Source organism: Erythrolamprus reginae, chromosome 2 (assembly GCF_031021105.1).
Source record: "Erythrolamprus reginae isolate rEryReg1 chromosome 2, rEryReg1.hap1, whole genome shotgun sequence".
Classification (NCBI taxonomy): Eukaryota; Metazoa; Chordata; class Lepidosauria; order Squamata; family Dipsadidae; genus Erythrolamprus; species Erythrolamprus reginae.
In genome coordinates, this window is record NC_091951.1 from 243668248 (window position 1) to 243687334 (window position 19087).

The 19087-nt window shown below is 37.7% G+C and overlaps 1 protein-coding gene across 2 annotated transcripts in view; it reads left to right on the forward strand.

Moving 5' to 3' along the window:
- SLC44A1 (solute carrier family 44 member 1) overlaps nt 1–19087 on the forward strand; it is a 91280-nt gene that overhangs the window by 45753 nt on the left and 26440 nt on the right. For both annotated transcript variants that reach the window (XM_070742372.1, XM_070742373.1), the window contains exons 6-7: nt 12269–12438; nt 14902–14991. In XM_070742372.1, the coding sequence (XP_070598473.1) occupies nt 12269–12438; nt 14902–14991 (260 nt within the window). The remainder of the gene's footprint in view (nt 1–12268; nt 12439–14901; nt 14992–19087) is intronic.

Here is a 19087-nt window from a genome sequence, read left to right on the forward strand (position 1 = left end):
TGTTTTAATTGTAAATTGTTTTTAAATGGTTTTTAGAGGATTGTATTACTATTGTTGTTTTATATTCCTGTTGTGTGTCACCTAGAGTCCCTCTTGGGACTCTAGGCAGTGATGGTGAATTTTTTGGATCACATGCCAAAAGGGTTTGTGTGGGTGTGCTAGCATGCATGCATGTGCCCACACCCCTTCCCTCTCACCCCCAAGCATGCATGCATCCCCCCTGCACATGCGCACAATCCTCCCATCCCCGTGCATGTGCACAATCCCCCTGTCCCCGTGCATGCGCAGCAGCCTCACTAAAGCCTGGAATGGTGAAAAAACAGCCAAACGGGTAAACCGGAAGTTACAAAAAATGGACTTCCAGTTTGCCCGTTGTGCTGTTTTTTGCACTCTGGAGGGTTCAGGGAACAAACCGGAAGTGCGCTTTCTAAACTTCCGGTTTCTCTATTGGGCTATGTTTTGCACTCCGGGGCTTTAGGAAGCTTCCCTGGAGCATCTGGAGGGCGAAACGGCCTTCCTCAAGGCTGAAAATCAGCTGGCCATTGCACACACGTGTGCTGGAGCTGACAAAGTGCAATGTCACACATGCCCTCTGATATGGCTCCACATGCCCCCTGTGGCACCCTTGCCATAGCTTTGTCATCATGGCCCTAGGGAGTCTGGTGGCATAGAAATTGAACAAACAAACAAACAAACAAACAATGCAGAGCTAAATATTTTAAAACAAAAGAAGATGCAAAGGAAGGAAAACTTATCATGAAGCAGGTGTTAGCTGTTTAAAAAAAAAAAAAAATACATCCAAAATTCCATGTGTCTAGCGCCAGTCTAGTGGTTTGGTTTCTTATCAACTCACGTAAACTTTAATTATTCTGATACAAACATACATGTTGATTTGAAAATTATTCCCTAAAGCTGGTATCTTAACAAAAGAAAAGTGTGGGCCTTGACTTTGGAGCAATCATGCTGTTTGTTTAATATTCAGTGTGAGATTTCAAATGTCTGTTTCTGTGTGTTTATTCCAGTATCTTCAGGTTAATATTAAAAATTTAAAAGACCAATATTTAAGAGCTTTATTCACAAGTATGTTGATTATAAAATAGTTCTTAACAAGTTGAAATACCTTGCTTTCTGGTACAGTCTTTCTACATGGAAAAAGTTTACAAATTTGTTCTCAATAGTACTACCATTTAAAGAAGAATCCTGAAGCAGGTTTGATGTCTGATATGTGAATCAGTTTGAAGCCATAATTTCATTATGAAAGCATTTACTTATTCAGACTTCCTTTTGTATCACCAAGTTATTAATTTAGACTTTGTTAATTATTTGTATTCACCAAAAGCCTAACATTTCTTAAATGTGGTGCCAAGAGTTCTAAACAAGACTTTTTAATCGTGGGCCTTAATTTAATTTATATATTCTATTGTTGATATTTATAACATTGTAATTGGCTATTTCATGTATTTGATTTTGTGTTGTAAGACATAGTCTCGTATTTATGCATATTAGTTGGTTGATTTTTGTTTCATTATCGGGAGCAAAGGAAATGGAAATTCTGGCCCACATTTCTAAAAGCTGTGCTGTAATATCATTTTTACAACAGTTCACTTCTTCCTCAGTAAGTGTTACAGAGAATGGTAGGCAAATGCTCATGGAGGCAAGGAAGCCAAAAAGAACCTAGTTCATTAATTCAGTGGAGTGGACACACTGTCTGCATCTCTTTCTCAGTTGCAGCCACTCCACTTAGTTACCAATAAATAAAAGCTAGTATTACCAGCTTTTCTTCAATATTATGTAAAAACCAGTTATTCAAGTTGAAAGTTAGGATACTGACTCCTTAAACCAGTATTTCCTTATGATCCCTACATATTGAAATGGTAATTAAAGAACTGGCAAAAGTGCTAAAAAGGGCATCCCAAATGGTGAAAGGAGGGTAGTGTTTTCCCTATAAGAGAAAGTCACATTGTTTGAGATAATTTGGGAAATTAAATATTTTTTAAAAATATTTTTATTATTTTTCAAAGGACAGACATCACAAACAAAACACATAACATAAAAAGGAGTACAATCGCTCCGCTCAAAATAGAAGTCTTCATGATACAAAAAAGGAAAAACTATTATTGATTAGATCAATTCAGAGAAGTAAAAAAAATATCTATTACATTTCTCTATTTATAGACATATCTAATGATAAATTCAAATATATATATATATATATTAAAATTCATTAAGCATTTTTTTTACCAACCAAGTATAAACCCTCTCCCAGATTTTGTAAAATTCTGATTCTTCTTGAATCAGAAATTAAATATTTTAATAGCCAAGGAATAGTGACAAAGGCTTAGGTAATCACATGCAGTATGAAAAATTTGAATGGGAAGATAACTTTTTTCATAATGTTACATGTGTCCATCAAAATTAAGTAGGGAATTTGGGACAATGGGGGGGGACTTTATGTAGATAAATAAATGGGAGAGACAATCTCAGGAGATATGGGGGTGGCCATAAACTTCTTCTGTATAGCATTAAACAGGAATTAGTTTGATGGGGGCATGATCATGTCCTAGATTTGTCACCACTGTTCACTTTAAGATGTGTGCCCACATGGGCGCGCAGCCAAAAATAACCCCCCGTGCACCCTTTTCCAAGGCCACGCAAGGAGTTGGAGTTGGGGGCGAGGAGCGACGAAGGTGCGGAGGCGCCGCGCACGCTCACCATCCCCCTGCCAGCCCGTGGGGGAGCCAGGCCGGGGAGGCACCAGCAGTAGACATAGGTGGAAGGAAAGGGAGCCGCGGCCACCCCCACCTCCCCATGGTGCCTCTGGCCCCTTCGCACCCCTGGCCTCTTGCCCCTGCCCGCCCGATCCGTCCCCTCTTTGGTTTTCTCCACCTTGGGGCGTGGCTTCTCCTGCGGCGGTGGTGGCTTCTTATCCGCGCTCCCAGCCAGGGGGCTGCGAGAGGGTTTTCTCCGCGCGCTTCGGGAATGCCCGTCCCACCCCTCTCGAAGCCCCTTCACTGTGAGCGCTTTCGTCCCAGGCTGTCAGCAAGGGGGCTGCAGTAGAGGCGGGGCAGGCGTTCCTGAAGCGCTCGGAGAAAGCACTCTCGCAGCCCCCTCGCTGACAGAGAGAGAGAGCAATATACAGAGTGAGATAGAAAGAAAGAGAGATGGAGAGAGAAAGAGAGAGAGCAAGAGAGAGAGAGCAAGAGAGATAGAAAGAAAACAAGAGAGAAAGAGAGAGAAAGAAAGCAAGAGAGAAAGAGAGAAAACAAGAGAGAGAAAGAGAGAGAGAAAGAGAGAGAGAGAAACGAGAGAGAGAGAGAGCAACAGACAGAGCGACATAGAAAGAGAGGGTGAGAGAAAGTGAGAAAAAGAGAGAGAGCAAGAGGGAGAGAGAAAGAAAGGAAGAGAGAGAAAGAAGAGGAAGGGAGAGAGAGAGGAAGAAAGTAAGAGAGGGAGAGGGGAGAGGAAGGAAGAGAGAGAGAAATTATTCATTCATTCATTCATTCATTCATTCATTCATTCATTTATACTTCTATGCCGCCCAGTCCCGAAGGGACTGCCGCTCAGATACTATACTTTTCCACCCACACCGAAAAAAAATTAGAGGGAACATTGTTTGTCACAGGAGTCTAGTTGACTACCATGAGCCAATGCTGGGCTGGGCCTTTGCTTTTATTGGTCACAATTCTATTAAGCCATGGAATTCTTAACCCCATAATAAACTCAAAATGCTTGTTCAGATTTTCTTGGGTATTGCTCAGTTGAGGAATAGCGAGCAAGCATTCACCTTTTCTATACAGCATAACTCTCTGCAAATCACTTGATTTAGAACCCTCTCTCAAGCCTGCAGCAAATATAGACATACAGTATTTGTACACCAAGACTGCCTGCTGATGATAATCATGCTGTAATCAGGGAGATTTTTCTCTTCAGTTGATGTCATCACTAGGACTAGGATCTGAGACCATATATGCTGAACTGACCATATTTAATGGTGAAATCTGAATAAGGTTATTGTTAAAATACTATTTACAAATGAAGTGGCTTCATGTTTTTTTAAAAATAATTACTGCAGAAAAGACAAATTGTTGCTGTGTTGACAACCAGGAAAGAGTTAAAATTGTCGCACTTAGCCATCATGTAGGTGTATTCTGTCATTTCTGCTTGATCCTTCCTGCCAGCAGGTGTAGCTAAAAAAATGTATGCACACCAAAAAACCCAACCACTTATTTTAGAGGTTCCATTTTCAAAACAGCAGGAACATACCGTATAGTGGGATTTCCTTGAGTTGAAAAAAACATTTGGAATCAGATTCATCCGAGTTTGTTAATCTCTTTAATTGGCAAGCATACAATCCTATATTGTGTAAAATCAGTCAGATGTTTCTTAGAATTTTTCTGTGTTCCTCAAGGGAAAGTTGAATTCTATAACTAGGAAGATTTAAAGAGCATTTACAAATTCAATTATAGCAGAAAAAATAATAAAGTTGTTTCTGGACTAGAATGTTTTACTGTATATGAATAAGAGCTTTTACCAACAAACAGAGCAATAATGTATCTCACTTTTTCTCAATTGAACACTTGCAGCATTTTGTCACAAATGTTCCAAATTAGCTGTATTCCAGTGGGATAAAAATTGAATTTTTTTAGTGTTTGGGCCAGGGGAATTTTTTTAAAAAGGGGTTTGTTCTTTTTTTTTTTTTTGCACTTTAGATAAGATACATATTGCAACTGCAGCAATGTACAGAAAATTGGCTCAAGGAATTGTAAAACATTAAACACATTAAAAATGCCCATAAATAGTAAAGTCAGTTAACAAAAAATCTATGTACATGTATCAACAAGTTCAATGACTAGTATTTAAATCTACATTAAAAAATACTATTATATTTACGTTTGTAGCTATCATTTTTATTTATTTATTGGTTTGTTGATTTGTTTGTTTGTCAAAACATGTACAAGATAATAGGTATGGTATAAACATAAACAAAAGCAAAGTAGTTATAAGTACATTTGGACAATAGGACAGGGATGGTAGGCACGATGGTGCACTTATGCATGCCCCTTACAGACCTCAGGAATGGGTGAGGTCGACTGTAGACAGTCTAAGGTTTTTGGGGTTTGAGGAAGAAACCAGTGAGTAAGGTAGTGCATTCCATGCATTGATCACTGTTGCTGAAGTTGTATTTTCTGCAGTTGAGTTTTGAGTGGTTTACATTGAATTTGAATCTATTTTGTGCACGTGTGTTTGTAATATTCAGTCTTCTTTAACTTGCAATATTTTACCGTTTATTCCAGACATAGAACAAAATCTTGTTAATTTCCAGTTTGAAATACTCATGGCAGCAGTACTGAGTGAGCTGTTCAACTTGAGATGTTTTCTCTAATTGAAAATGTCCTCTCTAATTGAAAAATGGCCTCCTGGAAAACTGGTTATTTATTCACTTGATGTTCATTTAAATAACAATAAATAAATGTATATGGTTGCTCATCACTCATGCAACTCTATGTAGCTAATACTTTAGAAACAGTAAAAAAAAATCAACAGAAATTAAAAGCTAAGGACACTCAGCAAAACTTCTCAACGAGTTATCAAACCTTCCAAGTCCCTGATCTTGGCACATGTCCAGATTTTCACTGCCTTGCAAAAGACCAGCAGGCTATGAAAACACTAGATATGGAAATGGAAAATGCTAAACCATCTCTCTTGTTTTGTGTAAGTTCACTGATTTTGATCTCTGTAAACATTTATTAAAAATAAGATAATAAGATACTATTATTATTATTATTATTATTATTATTATTATTATTATTATTATTATTATTAACTTCATTGATTTACAAGGGTTTACATATATTATTCCACATAAATGAATGTAGTTTTATCAGCTTCCTTTAACTTCCTGTTGAAAAAAGAATAATTGTAAACTGGAATATTAGAAGATGCAATAACTTTTAGATCAGATAGACCAGAGGTCCCCAACCTTTTTTGCACCAGGGACCGGCTTTCAGCTAGACCAGTTTTCCATGGCCCGGTGGGGGGGGGGAGCTAGCTGTCAGCGGCGCCGTAAAAGGGGCGATCAAGAGAGGAATGGGTGAATGAATGGACGGAGGGTGGGAAGGAAGGAAGGAAAAAGGGAAGGTACAGGAACAGAAGAAGGGTGCAAAGAAGCAAAGAAAGGTGTGAAAGGGGAGAGTAAGAGAGGAAGGAGTGAAAGAAGGGAATGAGGGAGGAAAGAAGGGAGGAAGGAAAAGGAAAGCAAGAAATGGAGGGAGGAAAGGAAGGGAGGAAAGGAAGGAAGGAAGGAAGAAAGAAGGAAAGAGGGAAGGGACAGGAACAGAGGAAGGAAGCAAGGAAACTTATGAAAGGGGAGAGTAAGAGAGGAAGGACTGGAGGGAGGGAGGGAAGAAGGTAGGAAGGAGAAAGAAAAGAAATAGAGGAAGGAAAGGTAAAAGAGAGAAAGAAAAAGAGCAAGAAAGAAAGAAAGAGAAAGAAAGAAAGAAAGAAAGAAAGGCAACTTCAAAGAAAGGCTCACTGAGCATCTCTCACTCTCTCTCTCTTTCTATCCCTCTTTCTTTCTCTTCCTTTCTCTCTCTCCTCTTCCTTTATCTCCTCTTTCTCTCCCCCCTCTCTCCCCCTTTCCCTCTCTTTCTCTCTCCCTCTCTTGCTATCTCTCCCCCCTTTCCCTCTCTTTCTCCCTCTCTTTCTCTCTCTCCCCCCTCTCTCTTTCTCTCTCTCTCCCCCTCTTTCTCTCTCTTCTTCTCACTTTCTCTCTCTTGTTTTCTTTCTGTCTCTTTTGCTTTCTCTCTCTCTCACTCTTTCTCTCTTGTTTTGTTTCTCACGCTCCTTCTCTCTCTTGTTCTCTCTCTCTTGCTATCTCTTTCTCTCCCCCTTTCTCTCACTCTCTCTTTCTCACTTTCTCTCTATCTTGCTGTCTGTTGCTTTCACTCACTCTCGTTCTCTCTCCGTTCTTCTCAGCGGTGACGCGCGCACGCCCTGCCCGCCTCACATTTGCCGAGAGGACTTTCGCCCCGGGCTCTCAGCAAGGGGGTTTGCATGAGAGGCGGGGCCGGCGGAAGGTGATATTCAATGTCGGGGGCGCACGGGCGGTTTTGCGCGCGCTCCCTATCTCCCTGCTAGCCCACTCGGAATACTGTATTCAAAATAAGAAAAGCCTTTGCCGGCGAAGGCTTTTCTTATTTTGAATACAGTATTCCGAGTGGGCTAGCAGGGAGATAGGGAGCGCGCGCAAAACCGCCCGTGCGCCCCCGACATTGAATATCACCTTCCGCCGGCCCCGCCTCTCATGCAGCCCCCTTGCTGAGAGCCCGGGGCGAAAGTCCTCTCGGCAAATGTGAGGCGAGCAGGGCGTGCGTTCCGGGTGCGGGAGGAGCTGCGGTGAAAGGCAGGAGGTGGCAGAGGAGCAGAGGGGGCAAATCGGGCGGGCGGTGGGCAGCGCGGAAAGGCCGAGGGGGCCCTGGTGCCGCGGACCGGCTGAAAACCCCCAACGGCCCGGTCCCGGTCCGCGGACCGGCGGTTGGAGACCCCTGAGATAGACTAAATAATATGATTCAATTAAATAAAATGTGAAGAAGCATTTTGTAACATCCAAGTTGCTTTTTAAAAATTGAACTATTTTTAAAAACAGTTTTTTAAAAGAATTGAATCAGTTCAAAACAGTAAAAGGTCTATTTTTCTCATAAAATAGATCTATGTAATATTTTAAAACAAAGATCATGTAATATACGTTTCTTCATAGTGTTGATGGGAGAGTCCAGGATGGGTTACTCTAGTCTCATAGCTGTATTGGCTGAATTGAATTTCTAAGGACATGCCTCCTTGGTAACGGTCCCCAGTTTTTTAACTTAGTTTACTAAAATTTCAGCTCCAAATAGCTTCTGAAGAGACATTAATTTTTTTAACCATTATAGAAATCCCTGGATTTACAGCAAACAGAGAAATAACTTTTAAAGGCATGCTGTATCTCACAACTGATTGGCGGAGGCTCTCGAGGGTGACAGATAGAAGCCTGGGGTGGCTGTCTGCTTCGGCAATCACAGGCCGAGCCCTGAAAGTAAGATAAATGCCCAATGACAAGCTGAAGGTATGAAAAATTAAATCACCTTGCCCAACTCTGTAAAAGTTACAGAATGCCATTGCAATAAAAATGTATAGTTAATTTATTGAAAATAATGTATGTAATAAATGTTAGCAAGCCTCTCAAACCAGTCAGTATCAGAATCATTATTACTCAAATTTATTTTACCCCATTAAAAATTGACAGGGTAGAAAACACTTTATTTGCAACTAAACACAATATAAGTACAAATCTTGGAGCTATGAAATTTTCCTTATAAAATGAGGAATGTGAAATGTGAAAGTTAAAGATTAAAAGTCATAACAAACAAACAGCTTATACTTGTGTAAATTGTTGCTACAAGCTATTAATATCAAGTCTGTCTCCAAACTTTCAATAAAATAAAATTTGGAATAGAATTTTTTTTCTAGCTTTAACATATGAGATATTATTTGAATATATTACAGCCTTCTCTTCTGTCCCCAATAGTGTGATTCAGGGAATGTTTCAACTACACCAAACAGATTTTAAGTTATTGTAAAAAGAAGAGTGATATTTCTCATATATACAGTATTTTTTTAAAAAATAATTTTTATTTTTACTTTACTTAATTTTAAGTATTTTAAATTTCTCCTGTAAGAAATTAATTTTAGCCAGTAGATGCTTTAAAAAATGAAAATAATTCAGCTTTAGTTGAATGTTTTAGCAATATCAAATTTAAAAGGCAGTAATGACAAATAAAGCAGTGACTTTTAATAGGATCTATATACAGTGGTACCTCTACTTAAGAATTTAATTTGTTCCATGACCATGTTCTTAAGTAGAGAAGTTTGTAAGTAGAAGCAATTTTCCCATAGGAATCAATGTAAAAGCAAACCCACTAGGAAAGAAAGAAAAGCTTGGAATTTGGGTGGGAGGAGGAGGAGTAAGAAGAGGAGGAGGACAGTTGCTGCCGAAGGAAGAAGGTGAGGTGAGAAGAATAAAAAAAATCCAAAACTTTAAGGCTTAAAAAAAAAGAAAAGAGGGACTCTAAGGTGGCGAGGAGGAGCACACGCCTCCCTCTGTTTGCTCTGGGCTGCCAAAGCCTCCTTAAGTGCCACCGAAGGGCTCCTCTGGCAGCCCAGAAAAGACCGATATGGCCGGGATTAAAGGGGGAATGGCAGGAAACTGGCCGGGCCTTCGTGCCACTCTCAAATTTCCTGGGAAATTTTTCTGGGCTCGGGTTCTTAAGTGGAAAATTGTTCTTAAGAAGAGGCATACTATTTAATGGATAGTCTATCTGTAATGTAGTATAAGCAGTAATTTATGACAGCAATACAGTTCAAAGGTGCCAGTTCTTCAATCAGTTATTCCAATTATCACACCCATACATAATTATAGGAAAGACTAACCTGCTTTTTGTATTTATATCAATATCTCTGCTTTCCCAGATCAAAACTAGACAGCATATTAAAATGCAGAGACATCGCCTTGCTGACAAAAACTTTATACAGTCAACACTATGGCTTTCCCAATAGTAATGTATGGCTCTTAGAATTGGACCATAAGGAAGGCTGAGAGTTAAAGAATTGATGCTTTCGGATTGGACTGCCACATCAAATCAGTCAATCCTAAAGGAAATCAACTCTGACTGTTCTTTGGAAGGATAGATACTGAAACTCGGAATGCTTTGACTACCTAATGAGAAGAGAGGGCTCATTAGAAAAAGATACTGATGTTGGGAAAGACTGAAGCCAAAAGAAGAAGGAGATGGCAAAGGATGAACTGGTTAGATCAAGGCTGTCAAACCTATGGCCTGCGAGGCAGATGTGTCACGCAGTGGCCACGTCCACACCTGGCTTACCAAAGGGGGAAAAAGTTGCAATACTTCATGTGATGCTGCCATGATGACACAAGTTTGACACCCCTGGATTAGATAGTGTCATCAAAATAAAGAACATGAATTTGGGCAGGACAGTGGAGGGCAGGGGTGTGCTGGGTTCCATGGGGTTGCAAAAAGTCGGACACAGTATAGTGATTGAACATATTGATAAAATTAAATCTGACAATATTTATTAAAATATGATTTTTTAAAAGATGTATATTTCTTCTATCAATTTAGAAAATTGAATTAAAGTTACAGCATGCCTTACACGTTTGATAGGTGTCAATTGTTTATCCGACAGCTTTAAGCATAGTTTGAACTTTGTTTATACTTGCATTTCAAAGTGATTTTTAGTTATGTGGAAATTAGAGATTCTAAAAAATTAGCTAGACAATAATTTTCTTTCAGCTTGCAGCTAAAAACACAATCACTGTTTAACATTTGTCTCTGCAAGTGAAATGTGTATGGAAAAAGGAGGTTGAGTATTTTCTTGTTTCCTTGATGTGAAGGCTTTTAAAAAGATATCCAGCTGAGAAGTAAAAAGGCATATCATACCCCACTTGTCACACTTTTGCTGAACTTGGCAAGTAAGGCACCAGGAAGTGAATCAAAGAAGGGGATTGAATAAAATTCCACTTAGATATGGAGATTGTTTCTATCATTAGAATCTGTAATGAATAAAATTGCAAGAAGTTCTGTGTTCCAAAGAAAATTAAATATAGGTAAGTTTGACAGTTTCCTTTAAATTTTGGCAGTGGTCGTGTAGCTGTCTATTAAGTAAGAATGAATAATAATAATTATTATTATTAACGTGGTAGGGACTTGTCATTTAATTAGTGGAACTTAACACCATATAATGTATTGAATGATCTGGCTATCAAGTACTTCTACCCAGGGTAGAGAAGCTTATACTATTCCTGTGAAAGCTATGATATAACTGCTGAACAACAAAATTAACCTATTATTATATCAAATTATATATCATCAGATTGCTAGAATTTCCTTATCTCTTTGTGGTTATACTTCTGTGATGCATTCTATATGGGACTGTTTCTGAAGATGATGCAGAAACTTGCATTGGTCCAGAATAGGGTTCTCATTTAGCATTGGGAGTTAAGATATTCCTTCCCCCTAGGCCATTACAAGTTATGCATGGTATGTTTGTGTGTATGTCTGGTTTATAATAAGGGTTTTTAGTTGTTTTATTAATTGGATTGTTACATGTTGTTTTTTATCATTGTTGTTAGCCGCCCCAAGTCTACGGAGAGGGGCGACATACAAATCCAATCAATCAATCAATAAACAAACAAACAAACAAACAAATTAATTGATACTATAATTACTGCTTTGGTTACTGTCTGCTTCTCAGCCACTACAGTTTCATGGGTATTTACATCTGCCTATCCCAGCAAGATTCAGCCCACCTGCTACATTGTTTTAGAGGGAATGCTGGTGAGAAGCTAGTGATACATCTCAAGACTTTGGATAGTCTCCTGAGGTGTAAATGCCCCTAGCCTCCTGGTTATTAGAAGTTATTCTGCGCAACAGTTAAGCAGTAAGGCTCACATGGCTGCCTTTAGATAATTATTTTAGGGCTTTTTTATTTGGTGTTTTAATGTCATTATTTTGAGTTACTGCACACCACCTGAATCCTAGTAAGCAGGTTATGTATCCTATAGTGTACAAATATATAATTTGCTAGAACTGGTGACTCAACCATCAAATCATAATATCCAATAATTAGAATAAATTTTGAGATAAGATATGTCTGTAGTATCTCCATAAAAATGCATTTCTCTCTCTTAATCTCTCTCTCCCCCTTTCCTCTCCCCCTTCCTCTTTCTCTCTTTCCTCCCTCCACCTCCTATGTGCGTGTGTGTGTGTTCTAGCACATATGTTCTTGGGTACTTTCTTCTGCTACAAAATATTTACTTTTCTGAAGGAAGTTGAGGTGGTAATAGGTGAGAATTCTAGAAATTGAACATTTCTCTCTTACATTAAATGATAGAATATCATTTTTAAGACTCAGTAGTAGTGGACTTTTGTTATTCTTTTAGATTGATTGATTTTTCTTTTTTGTGTTAAGATGATGTTTGGGAAAATCAGTATGCGCACTCCACCCTCTTCGTGTTTTTTTTAAAATTACTTCATGAGCCATTACAATCATTTTCATTGATAGCAGCACTTTTATTTTATCTCACAGCTTGTGGTTTACAGTATTTATGAGGGTGGAGTGTACTGCATCAATTCACCTTCCATTTGTGTGTTGATGTGGCATTTATATTACATAGGAGTAATTTTTTTTCTGATTTTTTTTCTTGTATCACCAGTGCACCTATTCCATTCTTCCATCGCTGTGCTCCTGTGAACATTTCCTGCTATACCAAGTTTGCAGAAGCCCTGATCACCTTTGTCAGTGACAGTAGTATCTTGCACAGGCTGATTAGTGGAGTAATGACCTGCAAAGAGATTATATTGGGACTTTGCTTGTTATCACTAGGTAATTTTTTTTCTCATTCTTAGCTATTTCTGTAGTATTGAACAACTTTCATCCCCACAATATGAAAATGACGCATGCTCATTATTAACGCTTACAGAATATAATAGCCTTCCATCCTTCCTAGGTGGGTAAAATGAGGACCCGGATTGTGGGGGCAATATGCTGGCTCTGTTAAAAAGTGTTATTGGTAACATGTTGTAAGCTGCCCTGAGTCTAAGGAGAAGGGCGGCATAAAAATTGAATAAATAAATCAGAAACTATTCCCAAAAAATGTTTCTTATCCAGCTTCTGACTTAAATGCTTTTTAAAACATGTGTGCATTGATTCTCCTTATATTTAAGCAGTATGGGGATTTTAACTGATGAAAGCTGAATTGTTTGAAGGCACAATTTTGCATTTCTATTGTAGTTAAAGAAATCTGACTATATAAATATATATAGCTATATACAGCTATATAGCTATACAGCTTTGCTTAGTGATAAAGAACAATAGATAAACTGCTATAAACTCATCAGATAAATAGCAGCTATAAGTATATTAAAAACAAATGAAAAGATTAAAACTTTACCCTAAAATAAATATCAGGATTGCCACTACTTTAATTCAAATGTCCAAATACTATTATGTACAATAAAAGGAACTTTTTTAAAAAATAGGAAGTACCATTCACTATTAGAAAAGAAACACTGGCTTTTATATAGCATGACTTAACTAACCACATAGTAAATAAATAAGCAGGCAAGCATATTTTTTTGTTTTCCAATTGAAATATCCTTTCACTTAAAATGAATTTAGAAAAGAATGAATAGGTGGAAGGAAGTAACATATCCATGGATATATTTCACACATCCCAAACTGGCCTTTTTGCAGGAACAAACTAAGGATCCAAACAAAGTTGTTGCAACAAAACAAACTGAAACAATTAACCAAATGCAGATAATAGACTGCCTCCAAGCTGAATATTATCTGACTGCTCATTCTGGCATGGTTATAATTCAATAAGGACTCCATAATGAAAGCACTGCAAGCTTATTTGTCTATATTGACATTATTTTGTTTCTTTTATAGACAACAGCCACACAGTGAAATAGAAAGAATTCACACGGCATAAAACATTACATCTCCTTAAAGTTCATATGTTATTTCAAATGTTCAAGGGCAAAGATTTGGTATAGTTTTAATTAGAATTAGTGTGCATAGTATTGTTGAACTAATTAATTGATCTTTCAATCACATAGTTTAAAGAGTGCTATTTAAAAATTATTAACGCTATATAGACTTGATTGTCAAAATAAATATGATGATAATAACAGAGAAATATCCTTGGTATGGTCTTAAATTGAGCGAATAGCTCTGAATGAAAAATATTCATTAAAATTCCTTATAATATACATCATACACATAGATACAAAATGTTCATAAGATTTGGGATTATTTGCAATGACTGAGAATTCATAACTTTCTAAAGCCATTCATTTTGAGATGATAAAACATGTAGCAGTGTGATAATTACATTTGTTTCATCAACATAGTCGATTGAAAAAAAACTTTTAAATCAATTGAAAGCCTTTACCTCTCTGCATATTTATGTCACAATCAATGGGAAATTAATATCTTGAAACTTGATGAATATTGATAATCTCAGCTAAGTTAGCAAATGAGCAAAAGTGTATAATTTAATCTTCACTTCTCAGTGCTTGCTTAAGTATATTAACGAGCCCATTTCGGAAACAGTTCACCCATGTATCAGTTTGCTGATAACTTGCTAAATATTACATATTCATTATGCTGCAATTTATGTTTATGTATTTATGTGCACTTGGACACACATTCATACATAATTTAATATAATTCATTACTTCTAATGTTAATTACATTAAAAGTAGCATCCCTATCAAATGACACATGCAATCCAGAAGGAGTTGCAGCTTTTCATGCTCTTCTAAGCTTGTTATTAGCATTTTAACTATGTTTCAGTATGGAACAAAATACCACAAACAATATAGTGAAAAGGCGGGATTTTCACATTCCAAACAAAGCACTAAATCTGTAAGAGTTAGCTAAATGAATCACCCTGATCAAATTGAAACATAAAGTATTCCATGGCTCTTCTCACAATTTTTACATCCTTATTCATCCTTGACATGTTTAGCATGTGTGTCTGCATGCAATGTTTTGGGCTTTGCTCACCATGAGTTGTTTGACATTTTTGCAACTCATGATAATAAATGTGCTGTTCTATCATGCCATTTAATCTTTTGTCATATGTCCCTGCATCTCTTTATTTATTTTACAACTGGGGAGCTGAATAGGGTAGCTTAACCTGCACATTGTTGTACAGAAGACTTAAAGAAACTCTTAAGCAATTTTTTTACCAATTTTAAATTATGCTATGCAGCCATTATTTTTGGCTATTTCTAGTTGAAATAATTCACCTGTCTATCCTATTTTGTTTCTCTGCAGTGCTTTCCATGATTTTGATGGTGGTAATCAGATATATTTCAAGAGTACTTGTCTGGATCTTAACAATCGTTGTTGTTTTGGGCTCACTTGGTAAGTAAATGAAGGTATTCTGTCATCTCAGACTACATAAAGTATGTGTGCCTTTCCTCATAAATTTAAACTTTTATTTAGCTGCAGAACCATTTTGCTATTGTTTCATCTGTTTTCTCAAAACCATTATCTCTGCTTTATGATAATTGCAATAATAAGCCTCTACTCCATACTTCCTTCATCATGTGATCCCGGTAATACAGAAATGAAATGGATAATCATTCAGATATAAGTTTAAAGGCTATATGTAATGTCCAGCACTGTGAAGAATATAATTGGTGTTGCTCTGTTGGAAGTAACCCTGGAACTAACATCTGAAAAACAGAACAGGCCTTTTTAAAATTAGTTTAGAGTAGAGGATATTTTCAGATAGCATTAAGAACAGGTTTAGGCATAACCTATCCTTAAAACAAGTTTTCCACTACAAACCTTAGGAGTTGAAATAATCATTTAATGAGTTTCACTACAGTCTACATCAAGTTTATTTATTGACAAGAATGAAAACAGTAACTTGAGCCCCAGAATCAGAAATGTCTGTAGTTGTTCCTTCTGCCCTATCCGTTTAAAATTTTGGGGGGAAATTCAAAACAATAAAATATATATTCTTACCTTTTTCCACAAACCACCACCATATCACTGCTTGTCTTCCAAGCCATTTTTACATGCTAGAAGATTGGGGGTAGAAAATACTTGGCAGCAGTTACAAGTCAAATTAGATTTTGTGAGGATGGCTCCGTATACTTGGTGATACATGGGATAGACATTTCATGGAGACTATAATGAGCTTTCAATATGTTGTTCTAATTTTCCTAAACATTACATAGCCTATTTTCTTGTAGACAATTAGAAATCAACTGCTTAAAAATGATGGTCAAAAGAAATTGTGTATCAAATCAGATTCTACAGTTAGAGCATTTATAAATTGACATTTTACAGCTTAGTAAGTTGGCAGTTTCTTTAGCTATTGCATATGACCATCTGTTGAAAACATACAGTTCAGATGAATGACCAGTATTATTGAGAAAAATAAAGTAAAAATTACTTTATTGAGAAACAAACATTATTGAGAAAAATGAAGTAAAAAAAACCAAGATGAAATATTATAATGGGTTGTAGATATATCAGAAATTAATAAAAGTTTGCCTGCTTTTGTAAGCAGTATATACACATTTTAACTACATATAAAACGATCATAATTTCCCAAGATAATTTTTTATTATAGAGGGAGCAGTATATGGGGCGATATTGAAAGTCTACACACCCTTGTTAAATTGCCATATTTTAGAGATGTTTAAAAAAAATCAGATCAAGATAAATCAGTTCAAAATTCTTTCTACCTTCAGTGTAACATATAAGTGCTATAATTCGGTTTAAAAACAAACTGAAATCTTTTACGGCAGGGAATAATATAATGCACAATAACATGGTTACATATTGTAAGTGTGCCTATCTTTAAAGTACTACTTTATTGAAGCATCTTTTGATTTTATGACGGCATTCAGTCTTTTAAGATAAGAACCTATCAACATTGTACATCTTGTTTTGGGAATTTTGCCCACTGTTCTTTGCAAAAGCACTCCAAAACTGTCAGATTGTGAGGGCATCTCCTGGGCACAGCCTTCTTCAGTCACCCCACTCCAGATTTTCAATTGGAGTCAGGTCCAGGCTATACTGGGCCATTCTAAAACTGTATATCCATTCTTTTCTTGATTTGGAAGTATGCTTTGGCTTGGTGTTACGTTGACAAGTGAATTTCCTCTTCATACTTAGCATTTTAACAGAGACTTGCATTTCAGCAGAATCCTGGAGATTTTGTACCAAAATTCACTGACATTTGGAAAAAACCATAATCCCCTCCACCTTAAGTAAAGCCCCATTTCCAGCTGAAGAAAAGCACCCCCCCCCCAAAAAAACCCCCCCACCCCATTATGTTCAACTGTTGGTATGATGTGCTTTTGGTGATGTGTACTTTCTGTGCCAAACATACTTTTTGGAATTATGGCCCAAATGTTTAACCTTGGTCTCATCAGGCTATAAAACATTTTCTCATATGCTTTTGTCTAACCTGAGTAGAGTTTTGCAAAATCTAGCCAGGTTTGGATGCTTTTCTTTGTGAAAAATAGCCCAGACATATGAAGAATATGGCTTGGCAGAGGGAAGAGGGAAAGAAAGGGAGGGGAGTGATATGATATAAAGGTGGAAACAGGCAGGTAATTAATGTGTAAAGTGTGCAAATTAAGATGCTGGTCCATGTACTATTAAATAGAATTATGTATATTTTGTTAAGAATTAAGGTGCAGTGGTACCTCTACTTAAGAACTTAATTCGTTCCATGACCAGGTTCTTAAGTAGAAACGTTCTTAAGAAGAAGCAATTTTTCCCTTAGGAATCAATGTAAAAGCAAATAATGTGTGCAAACCCATTAGGATAGAAATAAAAGCTCGGAATTTGGGTGGGGGGAGGAGGAAGAGGAGGAGGAGAGTTACTGCTGAAGGAAGAAGGTAAGATGAGGGGAATCAAAAAAATTCAAAACTTTAAGGGTTAAAAAAAAAAGAGGGACTCTGAGGCGGCGAGGAGGAGCATGTACCTCCCATACACCTGGCGGGAGGCTGCTTCCCATACACTGCTCCAGAGAGAAGTCCAGGCAGGCGAGAGGGAGGATCCTCCCGCTCCTTTGACTGAAAGGCGGCTGCTGCTGTTACCTGCTTCCTCTTCCTCCCCATGCTGAAGGGCTCTCCTCTTGCTCACTCGCTTTGTAGCCAGCGCCCTTCCTTCACTCTGGTGATTCCTAGGTTTGGCTGAAGCCAAGTTGATCAGGCTGGGGCAAAGCGCCCCCTTTTGCCTTTTGCCCTTCCGTGTCCAGATGCTCTGGGAGGCAACCTCGTGCCGGGTGTATGGGAGGCAACACGAGGGAGTCACCAGAGCAAAGTGGTTTATTCCCTCTCCAAGCACCCAGAGAAAGAAAAATGCTTCGTTCGCTCTGGACTGCCAAAGCCTCCTTAAGCACCACCGAAAGGCTCCTTTGGCAGCCCAGAAAAGTCCGAGATGGCTGGGATTAAAAGGGGAATGGCAGGAAACTGGCCGGGCCTTCATGCCACTCTCAAATTTCCTGAGAAATTTTTCCGGGCTCGGATTTTTAAGTAGACAATGGTTCTTGAGAAGAGACAAAAAATTCTTGAACACCCAGTTCTTATCTAGAAAAGTTCTTAAGTAGAGGTACCACTGTATGTGTATTGATGAATTGTGGAGAAAAACAATAAAAACTCTTATTAAAAAATATGTGAGCTTGTTACACATAGTACACAATCAGCACATGCTAGAAATTCCTGCAGTTCTTTTAATGTTGCTGTAGGCTTTTTGGACCAGTTTTCTTTTTTCTTCTCCCCACCCCACCTCCAACCCCCCAAATCAATTTTGAAGTAACATCCAGTTTTTGGTCATGTCACTGTGGCACCATATTTTCTCCACTTGTTGATGACTCTTTATTGTGTTCCATGGTATAAACAATGCCTTGGACATTTTTATACACTCTTCTCCTGATTGATACTTTCTAATAATGAGGTCCCTTTGGTGCTCTGTAAGCTCTTTGCAGACCATGATTTCCTTTCACTGTAAGAAACAACTGAGTAAATATTACAACAGCTGAACTTTAGACAGGTTTGATCAGAATCTCTTTAATTGATGACAAATGTATACTACCAATTAGTATCATTTTGAATGTGATTGTTTAATTCTGAACACAGCTATATCCCTACTTATAAGAGGGTGTGAATGCTTATCATCATAATCTTTTAACAACCTCATAAACCCTTGTTTGGGGTGGAGTCTGGGCAACTGAATGGAGATAGCGTTAAGAGTTAATGGTCCTTCCTATCACCAATGCAGAATTTTATTCAGCAGATACTGTATATTCTCATTGTGCTCAGAGAGAGAAATATCTGCTTCTATCTAGAATCGAACTCAACTCTTATACAAGTCTAATAAATTATTATAAGCCTCCTGATTGTGAGGTGAGAGCTCCACCTGTAGGCCACCGCACCACTCCTAGAGTGCGAATGCTTATGCAGTCACATTATTCTAGTTTTTATTGTTATTT